General features: G+C 40.3%; 1 protein-coding gene and 1 long non-coding RNA gene across 16 annotated transcripts in view; one reads left to right on the top strand and one right to left on the bottom strand.

The window, feature by feature from the left end:
- LOC102161909 (uncharacterized) overlaps positions 1-19,362 on the bottom strand; it is a 144,509-nt gene that overhangs the window by 84,621 nt on the left and 40,526 nt on the right. For 13 of the 14 annotated variants that reach the window (XR_014811900.1, XR_014811904.1, XR_297970.4 and 10 more), the window contains exon 1: positions 1,567-1,669. The exons of the other annotated variant lie outside the window; for it this stretch is intronic. This is a non-coding gene — a long non-coding RNA (uncharacterized LOC102161909). Of the gene's footprint in view, positions 1-1,566; positions 1,670-19,362 lie in introns of those variants that run through there. 14 annotated transcript variants of the gene reach the window in all.
- Positions 931-11,950, top strand: DUT (deoxyuridine triphosphatase). Of its 2 annotated transcripts, none has more exons than XM_003353371.5 (7): positions 931-1,030; positions 2,065-2,203; positions 3,909-4,000; positions 5,630-5,674; positions 10,607-10,681; positions 10,828-10,898; positions 11,828-11,950. In XM_003353371.5, the coding sequence occupies exons 1-7, from the start codon at positions 1,006-1,008 to the stop codon at positions 11,882-11,884; spliced, it is 504 nt and encodes a 167-aa protein (XP_003353419.2). In that variant the 5' UTR covers positions 931-1,005; the 3' UTR covers positions 11,885-11,950. The 2 variants fall into 2 exon arrangements, with proteins under 2 accessions (XP_003353419.2, XP_003353418.3); XM_003353370.4 differs by lacking the exon at positions 931-1,030 and adding an exon at positions 1,257-1,536.

Below are 19,362 nucleotides of genomic sequence, written 5' to 3'. Positions count from 1 at the left end.
CTGGTGGGTCTAGAAATTGTTAGCACCCACTGGGCCAGCAGTACCAAAGGTGAGCCAGATGATGACTGCAGAGGAGATTGAAGAAGAGGGCCCAGATCATGCTGCTACAGGAATAAATTTGGGGAGTCCTCAGGGTACAAATATTTAATGCCATGGGAGAAGATTGTAAATAGAATATAACCTATAACTTAAGAGAATTCGAACATTTAAGGAGAGACTAAAAAGGTGGGGCCCGTAAGGAAAGGCACAGCAAGGTAGTTTGAAAACTTGTGCAACAATACCCTAATTTTTTTTTTTAAATGGGGGCACCCACAACATATGCAAATTCCCAGGCTAGGGACTGAATCAAAACTGCAGCTTTAATCCACTGTGGCTGAACGACTGGCCCAGGATGGAACCCATGCCTCTGCAGGACCCTAGCCAGTTGCAATTGGATTCTTAATCCACTGTGGCTGAACGACTGGCCCAGGATGGAACCCATGCCTCTGCAGGACTCCAGTCAGTTGCAGTCGGATTCTTAACACACTGTGCTACAGCGGGAACTCCCACCCTACCATTTCATGTCATTTTCTAAAACTGCCCCATAGTTTGTATTTCTTTTAACAAAATGCATTACAACTGTGTTTTGAGATTTTAGCGTCAGTTCCAGAAATGAGTGAAGATACCCGTACTCTAGAAAAATCAATTTACAATTACCTGAAAAGTTATTTACCCATCCCCATTTTAAGTTATAGCAGTGTGGCCCAGGATCTTTGTGCGAATCACAGAATCACAGCCACGGGGTCCTCCCCTGAGCTCCTGCGGGGTCATCCGAGAGTGCTAGGGTTTCAAGTGAGAGGTCCCCTCTGAGACTGAACAACACACCATCTTGCACTTTCAGAGGAAGGAAATCAGACACACTGCCTTGCCCACCACCTAGGGCGCAGCACTGAGCACAGACCGTCTCCCGCATCGTGATGCGGTCACGATATTTTGGACGCTCCCGAGATTAAAACCTGGAGAGTCATGGCTGCGGGAGGCAACGCCCCAGGTAAATTGACAAAATGCGGGGTCTGGGGCTCAGAAATGTGGAAAAGGAGAGTCGAGAGAAGGAGAGAGAGGCAGTCGGAGGCGGCAGCGAGATTCAGGACGCCGAGTGCGCCGTTTTCTGGGAAGACCTGGGCCTACGCCTGCCCGAGGGCTGTCGAAGCGCCGCCTCCGTGCACCCCTCGTCAGACCGCACGGTTACTGCTTCCGAGGTCATCTGACTGAGACGCGGCTTTTGGGGGCAGACCCGCCGTGCGCCGGCAGGAGCGGAGCCAACTCTCCGCCCAAATCCCAGGCAAATGACTTCCCTGTGCCTTCGCCCAATGCTCGGCTACCATTTCCTTCCGTCTTGGCCTCGCTTGGTGTTTAACCGCGCGCGCACCACAAGGCCGGGGGCTGAGGCGGCCGGGCTCTCCGGGCCAGCCTCTCCCCTGGACCCCGCCCCGCCGGGAGTTCTGCAGCTCCCGCTGTCCAGCACCCGCAGTCTCAGCCGAGGTTGCCGCGGCGCCAGTAATGTCCGGGCCCAGTCTGGAAGGATACGTTTTCCAAGGCGTAGCGGGGGTTGGGAGCCTGGCCAGCGACCCCCGCGCCCGCCCGGGCCGCAGACGAGGCGGGACCAAATAGCGCTCCGGATTTCCGCGGTGGGGGAAGTGGGAGGGCGCGCAACCCCAGTGGTGCGAGAGCGAACCATTCGAGTCCCCCCTTGGAGGAGGGGAGGGGTTTTCTATTGGGGGATGGGGGTGAGGCCGCCGAAGCTGCAGCTTACGTTGAATTCATGCATTGAGTTTGGAGAGCTTTAATAGGTTCAGTATTTTTCTTTCCCAAATCTCTTTTCCAAGAAGGATTTCTAGCCCCAAATTTGAGGCCAGCCTCCCTTTTTAAGCAGAACTGTGGGCTCGTCCGGAGGGGGGAATAGGGCGGGGCGGGAAGTTGTTGGCGGGAAATTTAGAATTTGTGTGCGGGGCTCATCCTGCTCTGTCTTGTTCCCCCTGCTCCCTCTTGTGCTCACGTTCTCCCCTGCCATGCCCTGCTCTCAAGAGACACAAGTCATCTCCCCCAGCAAGCGGGCCCGGCCTGCGGAGGAAAGCCGCAAGCGACTCCGCTTTGCCCGGCTCTCAGAGCACGCCACTGCCCCAACCAAAGGGTCTGAGCGCGCCGCGGGATATGACCTGTATAGGTGAGTGGGAACCCCGACCGCCCTTCCCCCACCCTCTCCTAGACCCCTGCGGCCGAAGGAGTGAGAGGTCCGCTTTCTATCATCTCTACCCCTCGCAGAGAGTTCCTAATGCCCAAGTTACAGAGCTCTCAGGTTAGTTTACAGGCCGGCCCTCTGCTCAAAGCTTGAAACAGTCACTTAAAAGTATGGAAACAAACGCTTTTTGCATTATGTAGGGCCGCACCTGCCACATACGGATATTCCCAGGCTAGGGGTCTGATCTGAGCTGCAGCTACTGGCCTACACCATAGCTCACTGCAACCTCGGATTCTTAACCCACTGAGCGAGGCCAGAGATCAAACCCGCCTCCTCATGGATACTAGTCGAGTTCGTTTCTGCTTAGCTGCAACCAGAACTCCCCATGTGCTATTTTATTTAACCCTCACAACAATCCTGAAATAGATGAGCGAGCCTTTTTACTGATGTGGAAGTTTGCGAAGAGGTGAATTGACTGCCTTTGGGCTTGAACATAGTAAAATTTATGACCTTGAATTCAGTGCTTTTTTCCCTGTTGACCACTGTCCCCAGTTCTTAGAACCATTAAGGTAGGTGAACAGTGATATTGTGGGAAGGGGGTGTTTATTACATGACTAACTTCCAAGGCTTAGGATTTATTTTAAAGCATTCCGAGTAATTCTAATGTGAGAACCCCTAGTCTTCAGTTCTAAGTCCAGGAGAAGGGGAGAAAGAGTATGTGATGGTATCGGGAGAAAAGAAAGAAAAAAGTTAGATTGTAGACTGTTGGACTGTTGTAGCTAAAAGGGATATAGTTTAGTCCCCTAATTTTAATGAATAAAAGTAGAGTGGTGTAGATTTGACTACACCATACCTAGCACTGTTGCAAGTGTTAGGAGAGACTTGATAAGCATCCTCCTAATAAACACATGCGACTTTCTATATACAGAAATAGACATGGAAATAACTGACCTCTTCAATACATTAGATTTTCAGCTGTTTCAAGACAAAATTCCAGTGAAAGAAGTAAAAATAGCACTGCTTTACCAGTCATAATTAAGGGCTCCAAGGTAACTTCCAGCTCTGCTTATTGTAAAATCTCTTAAATTCCTATCAAGAAGTGAGCTATAGTAAAGCAAAGTAGCAGCATTTGGTGGGTGTACCTTAGAGAATCAGTTCCTCAGTAGTGTCCATCTCCAGATCCTATTCACAGAGGTCAGCCCTCTCTCCCTCTCAGCCAGTGAAGTTCATGGCTATCACCTGGTAAGACTGATAAACTTGTAAACTACCAAGACCTGAACAGATGCAACACAGCTGTACCCCTTCCTCCCTGTGCTTATGTCATCCATCCATTTTCTCCTTTCCTTCTGCATGTTTCCTTTTTTCCCTTAGAGGATTGTTATGAGAATAAAATGAGTTATACAAAGCAATTAGAGCTGTGCCTGACAATAGTAAGAGCTTAATAAATGTTAGCTATTATTAGCAATTATCTAACCTTTTTTGGTTCTTCCTCTTTTCATAACATGTTAGTAAAGCATATACCTATTAAAAGCCTGCTTTTTAGCCCACTCCTGCTAAACAGTTATCTCAGTTTGCTAACAAAATTTTGTTCTGAGGAGAATACATTTACATGTTGTCATCTCTTTCACCAAGAAAAATGCACAGAGAATTGCTATATCTAAATACCAGTTATTTTTCTATATCTTCCTAGTGCCTACGATTACACAGTACTGCCGATGGAGAAAGCCATTGTGAAAACCGACATTCAGATAGCTCTTCCTTCTGGGTGCTATGGGCGAGTAGGTAAGAGATACAAGATACAGGTAAACTATTAGTGAGGCTCTTCTTTTGTGATGTGTTCTTTCATCTTAGTTTCACTTGGGGTATAAATGAGGAAGGGATATTGTTCCGCCTGTGTCCTAAAATAAACACATGCCAACTGTGATGGCAGTTGCAGCCATTTGAAAACTGTCCTTTACATGCCTGCTTTTGCTTTTATTTCTTTGCTCTTCCCCACCCCCCGAATTCCTTATTTAAGCTTTTAGGAGGTTCACATTGGCCCAGGAGGTTGTTCTCACAACTGCTCACTGAGAAAAACTGAAAATAGAGGTGATTTTTAACTTGAGCTTTTCCAGTCTTACCACAAACTCCCCCTTCAAGGATCAGATTGCATATGAAGTCAGATTTCTTTGTGAAGACAGTGATGAGAATAACCAATATTTATTTTTCTAAGAAAAAGAATCAGGCTTACTTAGGATAATGGTACGTGGTATCCATCTCATCCTAAGTATGAGAATAAAGTTTCTAACCCCTGAGTATCTCAGGCCCCTAGCCTTTCCCCCTGTGGGTACCCTCCCATGGGGTGTGCAGGGTAAAAGTTGATCTTCAGTGCATTAGAGGGAGACACCTCTCGGTTGGGGAAGGGGGACAAAGTGCAATGCAAGCCAACAGGTTCGACTTTTCTGCAGTCAGTCAGTTGTCACTGTAGGGAGAGTTTAAAACATCTTTTCAAGAGCATAATTACTTGCTGACTAACATAAGGGTGAACATAAATGAGCAGATGGAACTGTGATCCCCAGGGGAGATTTTACTAGTCTGAGAACTGCTAATAGTTCATCCTTTAAAAGAAAAATGAGATGATCTCTTTGTCTCTTTTTGGCAGCATTGACTGCATTTTTAGTGTATTTTGAGTTGGGCGGGGAGGGGGGATTAGGAGATGGGGTGAAATAGCAGTGAAGGCAGGAAGAGTGTAGCATTTATTAACAAAATGCCTGATTTAAGTTATTCTGGAAGAAAATACTAGAAGTTAGGGTCATTAATGATAGGCTTGATGCTCAAGTCAGCAAGAATAAGATATAAACTTAGCTTCCTACTCTGGTTCATTTGTTTCACACAGATGCATATTTTGGCATCTGAATTAATGAGTAGGAGTCCCCAGTTCTAGGCTAAGCTCTGCTACTCTTTGGTTGGGTTTATTGCCTCTCTCTCATTCTGCCTTCTTCCCATCCACATTGCAAAGTGGTCAGATCTCCAATCTTAAAAGTCCTCTTCCTCAGCCCTGTGCCCCTGCCAGCTACCATCCTACCTTTGAGGCCAGACTTCTGGACAGAGTTGTCTGTGACCGTCCCCTCTTGCTCACCTCTCAGTTCATTCCAGCAGTCCATGGCTCTACTGCCATCGATCCTCATTTGCCTATAGACATGCTGGAGCAGTTTAAGTTTGTTTTGATTGAAACCTTGTCAGAATTTTCTAAACTATGCTTTTCTACTTTGATAATACACAATAATAAATACATTCTTTAATTCAGAAGCATTTGTTAAGGTTAAGATAGGATAGCACAGGAGATGAGTGACATGCTTAAATGTTGTTCATTATATCCAATATTGCCTTTTCCCTCTTAAAATAGTCAATTTCTCCTTTTTGTTTTTGTAGCTCCACGTTCTGGCTTGGCTGCAAAACACTTCATAGATGTAGGAGGTAATATATTTACATTTTTATTCTGTAAATATTTGCAAGAGTTTACATTGTTTTTGCTTAAGAGGTGGTACTCAAGTGACAAATTTTATTTTTATCATCAAGAAAAGAAAATGACTTTTGTTGTGTTTTGCTTTTTAGAAATTTCTATCTCTGAAGCAACAATTATGATGGAGTTTCACATGCTATTTCAATATGTATAATTTTTTAATGACCATTATGTGAAATGCATGTTATTTTAGTAATAAGCTAGACACTATCTGGCAGATAGAATTTTTTCTTGGTTTAGTGATAATCTGCACTTTGTCCAAAAATGACTTTACTCATAGAAGAAAGTTTGTTATCATAAGGGAAAGGAAAGCTTTTATGTCATTATTTAAGCAGTTGTAATGAGTGCTTCACTAACAAGACATTTGGCTCTTGGATAAGTGAGTATGCTAAATTCTCCACCTCCTGCCCTTTTTACAAAACTCCTTTTTAAGACTAGGAAACTGGCTTAGACATGAGTCCAAGTTGACACATTAAAAACTGGAAGCTGGAGTTCCTGTGTGGCTCAGTGGTAACGAATCCGACTAGTATCCGTGAGGACATGAGTTCAATCCCTGGCTTTCCTCAGTGGGTTAAGGATCAGGTGTTGCCATGAGCTGTGGTTTAGGTCACAGATACAGCTCAGATCCCACATTGCTGTGGCTGTAGTGTAGACCTTCAGTAGCTGCGATTCAACCCCTAGTCTGAGAACCCCCATATGCTGAGGGTACAGCCCTAAAAAGACAAAAAAACAAACAAAAAAACTGGAACCCATCCATATGATTCCAATACCCTTGTTCTTTCCACTGCAGTTAAATGCTGTTGGTCACCCTCCTCTGTCCCTCCACCAACAGAGCATGTCCTACATCAGCTCACTGTGGCCTGCTCAGCAGGCTGAGGCCTTTCTCTGGGCTCTTTCCCCATGGTGCCACTAGGTGGTGCTGTGGGGCAAGGCAGGAGCCCAGAAGTGATTCTTAGGGACTGAAGAGCAGCTGAGTGATCCAGCAGGGATGGGCAGCCTGCTGGAGTTGAGGATTGTCTGGGCTCAGTTGTATCTGACTTTCAATACTTGTACAAGGTCAAGTATCATCACTTAGGATTATAACTTTTTAAGTACATTTCAAAGAGTTGTGAAAGGAAGCTGGACTTTGGAATAACAACTGAACTTGGGTCCCAGCTTTGTTACTAACTAGCTAGTTATTACTTAACTTTTCTGATCCTCAATTTCATCATCTATAAAATGAAAACTGTGCTTGCCCCTGACTGATGGGAGGATTGGATGATAATTATCTAAAGCATTTAACATTGCTTGGCAGTTTGCTGTCCTCTGGGGACTTCTCAGATTTTTTTACATGGAAACTCTATTTCCCCAACTTTGTTACTAATTTTTGCTCTATTTAAAACAACCCTTAAAAAAAATCATGTAAAAGAAATGGAAAGTTAGTTTGCCTGGTGGTTGGTGTGGTATTATTCATACAATCACATTGTGGTGTGTTCTTGGATGCAGAGTATCTTAAAAATGTCTCTTAGGCACAAGTTTATCATCATTGGCCACCGTTTTTATTTCAGAAGAGGGATGTTGTTAGAAATCTCAGGCTGTAAATAAGGGTCAAAGGGAAATGTTGAATATGCAGGATTCTGTTCAGAATTCACATCTGGTAGGTGTGGATCATTTTCACTAAAGACGGTTTCCAACAAATGACGTGCCAAAGTCTTGACACAGTAAAACCTTTGCCTGAAGTCAGTTAATCACGCTGCCAGTTCCAATGCATGATTTTTCCAGTGATAACTTCAAAATACTGTCTGCTTTCTCATGAAGAGAAATATCCCTGATGTTTCTATCCCTTATGTAGAAAAGGAGTAAGTCTTTGGTTTTTCTTGAAAGTCAGTTTGCCTTTACTAATAAGGAATAAATGAACTTGAAACTCCTGGATTTTTTTAATACTGTTGGCATTCATGCTTAAAAAAAAAGTATTAATTAACCCCCTCTTTTTTTTCCCCATACATTTTAATTGACTTTAAATGGTTTCATTTCTTTAGTTAAGGACTTTTCACATTTCTGTGTGCCCAGCATAAAATCTAAATAGATCACCTGACTTTCCAACAGTCCAAGACACACAGCCAGAAATGTGATAGAACTGCTTTACAGATAATATACCAAAGGCTTTTACAAAAAGGGAGTGTTTTCATATTACAGAAGATACCATAAACAAATACTTGCAGGTCATATGAAAAATGGTTAAATAAACAAATAAAAAAAAAAGACTATCAAATATAGAATAGGATATTAAAATGTTCAACAAACACAGAGGAAAAAAGTTCAACCTCCGTATTTATCAGGGAAATGCAGATAAAGCCATGAGATACCATTTTTTACTGACCATATTGGTGAGAGTTTAAAAGCTTGCTACTACCTGGTACTGCCAAGGACTTAAGAAATGGGCATTCTTAAATGTTGCTGATATAAGCTTGAATTGCTACAACCTTTTTTTGCAAAATTATCTAGCAATATTCTTTAAAATTTAAAATGTACACACTCTTCAGTCCAGGGAAGTGCTCTTCTTTGAAACTATTTGATGAGAATAAAAAGCAATAATACACAAGAATGTATATAAGGGGCTGCTTTGTTTATTTTAGCAAAATGTGAAGACAACCTGAATGTCTGATGATACCTAAGGAAAGAGTTACGTAGACATTACGGTCCTGTATTTCCATATGTTGGATCTAAAAGAATGACTGAAGATGTAGAGTATTAATCTCAAAGGGTATCTGTGATATTTTACGTGGAAAAAATAATGTGTAAAATCTATTAGTGTAACATTGGCTACCTAAGGGAGGGTCGGGGAACATTAGCTTTTACTTCATATGTATTAGTACTATTTGGGTTATCTAAATTTTTTCTAGTAAAGTGGAAACGAGTTCAGGGGTGATTCCACGTCATCTTTACCTGACACATTCTAGGTAAATGAGTGCTGGCCTGTTGTTCAACACACTCCCTTGGCAATGCCAAGGCTTCCCGTGTGTGTGCATTTGTTCTGGCCTGGGAGGCATGGAATGACCTGCTGCTGAGGGGTTTCTTCATTAACTCTGATCTAAGTTGTTCCTGAAGTCGAAACTTTCTGCAAAGAAGTAATATAGAAAACAGCTGATCCCATCTTTTTATCAATTCTTTCAATACTAAGGACTAATTTAATGATCAACTGCAAGTGGGGAAAGACTCCAGACTTCAATATTCTTTGAATTGGTCAAAGTTTTATTGCTGTAGAACTGGAAGAGAAGAAACTGTTTCCTTCAGTCTAGATATGATATGAACCACTTTCAGCTACTTTTATACTCACTCTTCTCACTGTTAAAATGTGTCTATCTTTAATTCAGACTCTTAAAACTGTTGTGTCAGGAACCTTTTAAGAAGTGCTTAAGTTCAAGTTAACTTATCCCTAGTAATTCATTCATAAAGCACAGGGGTTCATTTAAACTTTTACTATAATCCACTGGAAAAATCTAAAATGTTGGTTTTTCTGAGTATCCTTCCCTGTGGTGGAACTTTTTAAACATTTTGCTTCCCCCCCCCATATGAGAGAATTGAAAGAGAATGCTTAGCCTTGTTCTAAAAAAGAAAAATAAAAATGTTCTTCAGTTGACCTTCAAACAATTATGAGTCTGGCCAACCAGCATTAGTACCCACTGAATTAAAATCCTGATTCTTTTTTTCTAGATAAGAGTTTTTTATTTATTTATTTATTTATTTATTTATTTTTTTAAGAGTTGAGGTGTTAAGAAGATGATGTAAGACATGACATGGAACTACATTTAATTAGATTCACATGAATCCTACCCAGCATTTTACTGACTGAGGGCAAAGAATTAACATGTATAAAAGGAAATTGACATGTAGGGGGGAATGGGAGGATGAAAGGGGTGACTGCTAATAGGTGGTTTCTCTTTGGGGAATAAAAATGTTCTAAAATTGATTTGTGGTCATGTTTGCATAACTCCGGATACACTGAAAACCATTGAATTGTGAATTATATCTCAATATGGAAAAAGGAAATGAGAAGGCCTGGTGCAGCTGTATTATCTGTGCTTGTGTTTATGGAATGTTTTGGATTCTTGGCTGAAAGATAAATGCTAACAGGTTTGGTATATGTACTTCTCTGGGCCAGGATAAGACCCTGGCTCAAGTTTCTCCCCTGCAAAGATTTGCTGCCCTCATGTTTATAGTATCAAACAAATACTAATTGCACAGAATTCTATGTAAGAGTATACTCATTGTTAAACTTACATGCTAATATCTTCTGAGAGGTCATGTCTAAGAAAGGATGGTGGCTCAAATTAAGGAGAGGAAGAATGTGAACTGAATGGTCCAGCTCCACTTTCATTCTCAAAATGGAATGTTCTGATATTTGCTAGACTGCTCCTTACCAATTTGGACTTATTCCAGTGTGGACCTTCAGGCTTTTTGACATTTTTATTTATGACTCAGTCTTACTTCAATCTGGTATTAGCGGGAAGCTGCTACTAGGAAAAAACCTTTAAAACCCAAATCATAATTTTCTCCTAGGCTTCCTGGCAGGTGTGCTGCAGATAAACAGTAAGATTGGAAAGAGCAATTCAGGATGATTCATCTGAGATGCTAAATGCCTATTCCCAGTTAAGAGTAAAAAATGGTCACCATTTGTAAGGATGGGAGGTTAGAAAACTAGGACCACTTAATAATTTCTTCTTCTTTGTGTTTTAGTATAATAATTATAATTTCTTAGTTTTGAGGCTTTACATAGTATCAGCAAGATTCACATGTTTGTTGTAAGTATAAAAATCCCAGCAGTGTAAGAAGGATTTTGAGGTAATCATACATCGTTTGTGTTTTGGTATCATAAACAAGGTTAATGTTATTTTCCTTTTCTCCAGCTGGTGTCATAGATGAAGATTATAGAGGAAATGTTGGTGTTGTACTATTTAATTTTGGCAAAGAAAAGTTTGAAGGTATGTTAACTACACTCAGTCACATAAGTGCAGTGTGTTTTCTGAACTAAATATACTAACTCCTCTAATTGTATTGTACAAGGCAGGGTATAGAGAATGTATCAATAAATATCAGTAATTGTTTTGTTTTTTTTTTTCCTTTGAAGTCAAAAAGGGTGATCGAATCGCACAGCTCATTTGTGAACGGATTTTTTACCCAGAAATAGAGGAAGTTCAAGTAAGTATCATAAAAACGGAGTAGGGAATAAATGATGTAACCTCTTCAAGTGAAGGAAAAATAAAATTTTAAGGATTTACTATGCTATTTATAACAAAATACAGATCTTCCTCAGCTTAACAATGGGGTTACATCCCAATATTCCATCGTAAGGTAAAAATATCCTCAGCTGAAACTGCATTCAATACACCCAACCTACTGAACATTATAGATTAGCCTAGCCTACCTTAAATGTGCTCAGAAGACTTACATTAGTCTACAGTTGGACAAATCATCTAACACAAAGCCTATTTTATAATAAAGTTGAATATCTCATGTAATTTATTGAATACTACACTGAAAGTGAAAAATAGAATGCATATGTGAGTATGGAATTGTTGTGAGTGCATCAGTGGTTTACACTAGTGATGGCATGACTCACTGGCCACTGCAGCTCTGCCCTGCCCAGTATCACAAGAGGACCATACCAAATATCACTCACTTAGGAAAAGGTCAAAATTCAAAATGTGAAGCAGTTTTTACCAAGTGCATATTGCTTTTGCACCATCATAATGTCAAAAAATCATAGGTTAAACCATCCTATGTCAGGGACGATCTGTAGTAGAATTGTATGGCTAGTCCTATTTTAAGCAAAGTTGAAATCTTAGTTTTAGGATTTCTTAAAATGTTGTCCATAGCTATTATATAGCATTACTTTGAATGATAAACCATTTAAATAAACTGTTAAATTCTGTTATTCTCTTAGCTTTTTTGGAAATTATTCAGTATTTTAATTTATGAAACTTTTAAAAAATTTAATTTTCTTTCTCTAGTCTCCTTTTTGAGAATATTGGTAGCACAGAGCAAAAGTCTTACAAATTAAGAGCTGAAGAGAACTGAAAGAGGATCTGAAATTAACTCTATGGCTCACTACCTTTATGTCTTTTTAGGTTTTGGATGACACCGAAAGGGGTTCAGGAGGTTTTGGTTCCACTGGAACGAATTAAAATTTACGCCAAGAACAGAAAATGAGAAAATGTACTTTTTCCTTTAAAATAAAAACTTTGCTTCAAGTGTTTTGGTGTTTTGCACTTCTGTAAACTTAATAGTTTTGGCCTCAAAATATTTTGTTCTCTTATGATCAAGGAAAGGGTACTTCTGTTGGGATCACATAGAAGCTTACCTTACCGAGTTTTTCTGCATTTGATTGTTATATAAATCTGACCTCTTTTTTTTTTTAATTAAATGCACATCAATTACAGGTCCCCCCAAAAAACCCTGTATTATTTAATTCACTATGTATTGCTCCTTCAGTAACTTAGTTGTTTTATAAATAATAAGCAATGCCTTTCATTCAATAAATTTAAATTCTTTCATAGATTCAAATTATTGCATAAACTGAACTAAAAGGCAATAAAAAGAAGGTAAAGTTATTTCTGATTGTTCCCTTCTCTTTAGTTGTCTGAAAAACGTTTTTTTTTTTTTTTTAATTTTTATTTACTTATTTTTTTTAGGGCCACACCTGCAGGAAAAGGAGGTTCCCAAGGCTAGGGGTCAAATCGGAGCTGTAGTTGCCAGCCTATGCCACAGCCACACCAGATCTAAGCCATGTCTGTGACCCACACCACAGCTCATGGCAACGCCAGATCCTTAACCCACTGTTTGACACCAGGGATCGAGCCTGCATCCTTGTGAATCCTATTCAGATTCGTTTCCATTGAGCCACAATGGGATCTCCTGAAAAACTTTTTTTAAACTTAGATTCTTTGTGAAGGTGGGAAGAAGAGAATCCTCAGTTTATTTTTAAATTTTTTTTAGTTCTGTTTTGTTTTTAAAACTTCCTTTTTGGTAGATCCCAACCCACGTTAACCGGGTAGAAGAGTCTTTGTGAAAGGAAATGTAACTTGGGAATTTCCAGTTCATTTGTTCTGAATTTCATTTGGTGGAGTAAACTGTAGTGATGTTAGTTTTTCTCACTGAGGTAACAGTAATACACCTTATAGAAAATACACAATTTAATGGTGATAACATAGATATAATGAGGGATGCTTACGTTTGGACAAACCAAGTACTTTTGAATAAGTATGTCTAAGCAGCATGAATTAGCTTGATTAACATCTGCAATCTTGTTGAGGCGCTCTCCTTTTCTGCATTCCCCAGGCCCCTTTGCACCAGGGATGGGTGTCACCTAGGCTTTGTCATTCAGGTGCACTAGTGTGAGACTCAGGTGGCATTTGACAGGTGTGGGCCATACAGATGGAGTGCTTCTTGGCCACCCAATTCCTGGAAACACAAGCTAAAGTTAGTTTCTTCTATCTTTCCAGTGATTCTCTAGGCCATTTAATGCTTGAATGTAGTATTTTCCAATGCTTTGGAAATCTAACTGTAGGTCACATTTCATTAGAATCATGAAGTCAACTCAGTGGTTCATAACTAGGATTTTTAAAAATGAATAGAAAAACAAGACCATATATCGGGTAAATATTGTGAAGATTATTTGAATTACCATATTTTTATTTGTATTGTGTGATGGGATAAATTACTTATGAAATCAATAAAATCTAAATTATTTTGTGCTCATTTAGCCAGAATCGAGTTCTAAACCTTGACCAATACGTAGTAACAGTTGAGTAAGAACGGTATGGTTTGACTGCTAAGAGAGAGGGTCTTCATTTACTGACACTGTTAACGTTAAGTCCACCATATTAAGCACTTTTACAAACTGCTCATTTTTCTCAAGCCTACCTATGGGAGAATAGATAAAACACTTCCTTTTACTGATGACAAAAATAGACTCAGAGACATTTAGAACTTGCTTAACATTTTAGCTAATGATGACCACTATTAAAACTCAAGTCCTTTGGCTTCAAAGTCCATGTTCTTTGCAGTATCTTCAGTCTTCCAAATGGTAGAGTATAGAATGGAAGAGATAGTTAATGAAAATCTTCCTCTAGCTTGTTCATACTTAAAATATGTTCCCATCTGGGTACCATACTTAAAGGATGATCGGGTCTGAAGCTACTCTAAAGTTAGAGACTTGGAATGATACCACGGGGGATAAAGGAAAGACCTAGAGGGGTTTTGTTTGGAGAATTGTATTTGTTGGAATGGGAGGTATGGCGGTGGGTGCAGGTGACTGGAGAAGGTCCTTGGGATATGATAAAAGTTCTTAGATTCTAAAGAGTCAGGGCATTAGATTTGTCAGATGTGACCTGAGGGACTGAAGATAGGATCATTGGATTTAATCTAAGGAAGACAGTGGCTGTGAGATAATAGAAAATATATACTGGTCTCTGACCCGTTCCTGGCACAGAGCACCTAAAGTCTTTGTAATTTATCCTAAGTGATAAGAGCACTAGGAGCATCTCTTGTTCTATTATTGGTCTTTGACCTCTGTTCCTGACACAGAGCTTCTGAAACCCTTGTAATATTGTGGGTGTTAGGAGTGTCTTGTTCTGAAGTGTGTGTGTGTGTGTGTGTGTTGGGGGGAGGGGTGTCAGTCTTAAGGGATGAGGCTCTCTCCAAGTACTCAGTGTCAGAACTGAGTCAGCTGGTGTCAGAAAATTGTTGTGGGAAAAAGCCCCTGCACATTTGCTGCCCAGAAGTGAAGTGTTTTATACAAATAGTAAAGGAGACTCACAAGGAAAAAAGACATGATAGGAAAGAACTGGGTTTTTCCCTACATGGGATGGAAAAAAGCTGTTTTTCCTTAACAATTTCATTGGACAGATTCATGGAACTTCCCTAAAACGGGGGGGGGGGGGGGAAGCAAAGAATATGCAAATGCCATACAGAAGAGTAGAATACATTCTGTTGGGTTGGAATTATTGGAGGCATTTTCTATGTTATACATGCAAAGTTCAAGTATTTTGTTCTGTTTTTGCTTTTATTATGAAATATAACATTTAAAAAGTGTATAAGACAGAAGTGGATGATACAGTGAATAACTATAGAATAGGAATACCTTAATAATGTTCTGGAATAGTTTTCTAGGAAGTAAAATCCTATGCTTAAAAAGTCTGATTCCTGAGCTCATTTCAGCTTTGCCTTATTTCAGTTAGTTTGATTCACTGTGTAGCAAAGGAAAACCAGGGAGCGTCACTTTATTAGGGCAAGACTTCCTTTCCACTAGAAAGGAAACTTTTTTTTTTTTAAACTGATGGCCAAAGAGAGGCATCGTTGTCACATGTAGGGCTGCACTTTTATGATGATCAATTAACTACAAATTGAATAGCAGTTACCATTCTATCAGTTTCTTCCCAGGCAATTTTCCTCTCTCTTCACTCATTTCTGCCTCACTCACTAATGATGCCTGCTATCCACTCCTGACCTTGGTCCTGTAGACATCAGAAGAGAAAACGGAGACACTTAAAAACGAATCTGATGCTCCATCAGTTAATTTACCTTGGTGGCTATCTGCAGAGGAAGATGCATTCTAGTATTTAAACAGGTGACTTAGGTAGTTGAGGGGTTGGTTGATGGTGGAGGCCCAAGATTTGGATTTCAAAGCACCTTCCCTACGAAGTATTTCTTGCCACATGACCAACTTCATCTTTCCTGGCAGGAGATAATAAATGATTATTTCTTCAAATTCATTTTCCGTCTTGTCAATAGAACTAATGGTGGAAGGCTAGAGGGCTGAGATACGTATGTACCTGGAATTTTGTGTTTGGGGTTAATGGACTGTGGATCTATTGACATAATTATGTGAGTGCTGAGTCCAAGTTTTCATAAAGAACGTTTCAGCGGAGTTCTTTCCTACCCCAATCCTCTTGTTCTGCCCATCCCCAAGTCACATTTGGCTCTGTTTCTCATTTGCTTTCCCCAGCCACATCTTCAACCTAAGCTGTGGTCCCTGTTTGGAGAGAACTAATATCTTCCCACCACCCAACAGGAGCTCTGGGACGGAGGTTTGATCCCAGCCGGGCCTAATGGGTTAAGTATCCAGCATTGCTCACAGCTGCCGCTTAGATCACAGCTGTGGCTCAGAATTGATCCCTGGCTTGGGAACTCCATATGGCATGGGGCAGGTGGTCAAAAAAGAAAAAAAAAAAAAAAAAAAGATTTGACATTTCTCTTTTCCTTACTGGAAAGAGAATGAGAAAGGGGGAAAACAAGTGGAATGGGAATTTTCACAAATGGAATATTTTCAAAAATTATATGAAGAAAAAAGTATATTAAAGATGGTCTCCTTAATCAAAACTAGCTTAAGTTTGGAGAATTTTTAAAGATCGAAGAGGTCTCCTAAAGAAAATGTCTGATAACTATTTGTGAAAGTAAGATTATAGAGAGAATTTAAGGATAACAAATTACTAAAGTATGTCTTGGTTTGATACTAAGTTTTTATAATTTTTATAATTTTTTTTTTTTTGTCTTTTGTTGTTGTTGCTATTTCTTGGGCCGCTCCCAGGGCATATGGAGGTTCCCAGGCTAGGGGTTGAATCGGAGCTGTAGCCACCGGCCTACGTCAGAGCCACAGCAACGCGGGATCCGAGCTGCGTCTGCAACCTACACCACAGCTCACGGCAACGCCGGATCGTTAACCCACTGAGCAAGGGCAGGGACCGAACCCGCAACCTCATGGTTCCTAGTCGGATTCGTTAACCACTGCGCCACGACGGGAACTCCTGATACTAAGTTTTAAAAAATGGTTTTAAAGAAATCTTTTGGAGAATATACTCAAAAATAATAATTATTTCTGGCGGTTGGAATTGCTTTTTGCATTATCTATATTTTAATATGAAAACTATACCACTTGGTTAGAAAAATGCTTAAGACTCTATGATGAAATGTCTGTTTAATTTTTTATTATATTTACATTTAATGACTATTTTAATGTTGAAAATATGTGGGAAAATTATGACTAGAAAGTCTAAATTTGAAGAAAAATATACAAATTGGTCTAATGGTAAAACACTAGTTTTGGGAGTTTTAGACCTAAGTTTAAGTTATCTTTGACTCAAAGATCTTGAGTAAATAAAATAAACTTATGGATCCTCAATTTACTTAGCATAAAATAGGGAGAGTGCATCAGATGTAATGTCCAGGGTCCCTTCTTGCTCCCCTATTCTATTTAGTGAATATTGAAACTAGACTGTGCAGCTGTGGTGGCAAACGAGTGCCACCTGGTGGCAGTTATATAAAGTTGGGCGTTGTATTCAAGGTATGAAGTCATCATCATTCATTCATTCGCGTCTATAATTGCTTAGCGTCTCTGTGCTGGGCAAGTGCCCGCATCCTCATTCATTCAGTTTAATGTTTTTCTAGATGATATAGGTGGAACAACTAAGATATGCGCTGTCATATGCTAACAGTATGACTTTGAGTACATTTAACCACTCTTGAGAATCTTCCCATCTGAAAAATAAAGATAATAATACCTACCTTCCATTATTAGAAAATCTAGAGTTGGTGGATGTAAGGTATCCCATACAATCCTTGGCAAAATATATTTGGTTAATAAATGGTAGCAATTATCTTCAGGAAAGTTACCATCTAGCAGGGGAAGGAAGATAAATCTCTGCAGTATGTAATATGTCTTGAAAATACAAAGGAGACAAAAGGCATATGCAGTATGTGGCAAAGCCAAGGTTCCAATAGAGTATTGTGTAAAGAACTTGTAGGAAATTGCTGATGAGTATTCCGGAACTGTAACTTGTAGGTTCACTCTGGAGGGTCTTTAATTGCCAAGGGAGCAATGGTCAGCTACGGAAGAGTTTGGGGCAGACAGTAACATCACCAGAGCTGAGGTTCAGGATTTGATATTAATCTAATGTCTGTGACAATGAGCCAAAATAGCCAGGCAATGAGTACAGAGTATGGCAAAGGAAAAATGGATAGAAATGACACTGAGAAATACCAAAAAATAAAATTGTGACTGAGTCTTTTTAAGCCCACCTAAGAAATTGTTAGATTTCAAATGAACTGCCTAAGCCTAAAGGGAGCTAGGATGTGTTTGGGGCCATGAAACCAACCAAACACGGCAGTTGTAGGGCTAGGCTCCAGCTCCCTGACTAAGGGTCTAGTACCCCTTCTCCACTCAGGACAGATGTTAACCCGACATTCCACTCAAGTATGAACACTGAACCAAATATGAAGTTGGCCATGTCCTCACACACTGTAAAAGTATGTAGGAAAGAAGCAAGATTTTTTATGACTATTTTCTAATGTGGCAGTGGGCTAGAGGGGAAATATTATGACAAAATACTCTTCTTCAAGTTCAATCTCTTTGAGTATTAGAAAGGGCATTATAGGAGTTCCCGTCGTGGCACAGTGGTTAACGAATCCGACTAGGAACCATGAGGTTGCGGGTTCGGTCCCTGCCCTTGCTCAGTGGGTTAACGATCTGGCGTTGCCGTGAGCTGTGGTGTAGGTCACAGATGCGGCTCGGATCCCGCGTTGCTGTGGCTCTGGTGTAGGCCGGTGGCTACAGCTCCGATTGGACCCCTAGCCTGGGAACCTCCATATGCCACGGGAGTGGCCAAAGAAATGGCAAAAAGACAAAAAAAAAAAAAAAAAGGCATTATACTTAGAAGAAAATAAAATCATAAATGTGCCCCCATTTAAAAAATTGTGGGATTTATGACTTAACTTTTAGTTGACATTAAATATTTTTTTCTAGCATCTTAGAGAAGCAGGCAATATCAGAGATGATGTTTTGACAAATAGTAGCATAGATCAGGACAAAGGACAAGGAGTTCTTGTAAAATATACTTTGACTAGAGCAAAGGCAAATAATGACATAATCCCCTGCAACTGTATGTTTGGAATGGAAACATATTGTTGGGGATGATAGGGAAAATAATGTTACAAAGAGACTAATGCCAAACAGGGGTCCTACCAGATGGGGAGTGTAGGATAAGTCCATGATATGTGCAATAATACAGTTCAGAAAAAAGGAGGTGCCCATTGACTGAGACTGTGTTTGATTATCAGAAAAGAGATGAAACACTTTTTCATGGTCAGAAAAATCAATATACAGCCAAAGAAGAGAAGCCGTTTGATGATAAGGCAATAAAAACTTCAAAGGGTAACTTGAAAATGTTTCCTAATTCATTTCAGCCTAAACTTATCCCCGTGCTGTCTCACGCTGTCCGCCAGCTATTTCAGTGGAATATGTTACCCAGTCTCCTTGGAATGGAAACTGTGTCAGACTCCGGGGGTGAGTAGGAGGGAAAATGGTGCTGGCAGAAGGAGAGGAAGTGTTTTTTCAATTTAGAGCCAGAAGTGAGTGCTGACATTGTCTCACATGTGTTTGGGGACAATGGCACATGCCAATGGTAACACGTCCACTTTTCCAAGTCCCTTGCTCAGAGGTGTTTGGCAAGTGGCTGCAGAAGCCACAGCCACTTCTGCCGCCCTGTTCCCAAATCTCTGAATCCCTTTTCCTTCCTCTTGGGAATATTAAAAGGGGGAAGGAGGCACAGTTTCCACCTTTGTATTGTTAGCATAATCCTCCAGAGGGAATTCTTTTATTCTTTCCTGC

The sequence above is a fragment of the Sus scrofa genome, chromosome 1 (assembly GCF_054392235.1).
Source record: "Sus scrofa isolate SSC_HxYL_T2T_F1_AM1 chromosome 1, Sscrofa_HxYL_maternal_Yorkshire_Landrace_v2.0, whole genome shotgun sequence".
Classification (NCBI taxonomy): Eukaryota; Metazoa; Chordata; class Mammalia; order Artiodactyla; family Suidae; genus Sus; species Sus scrofa.
This window is presented reverse-complemented; position numbering and strand designations above follow the sequence as displayed.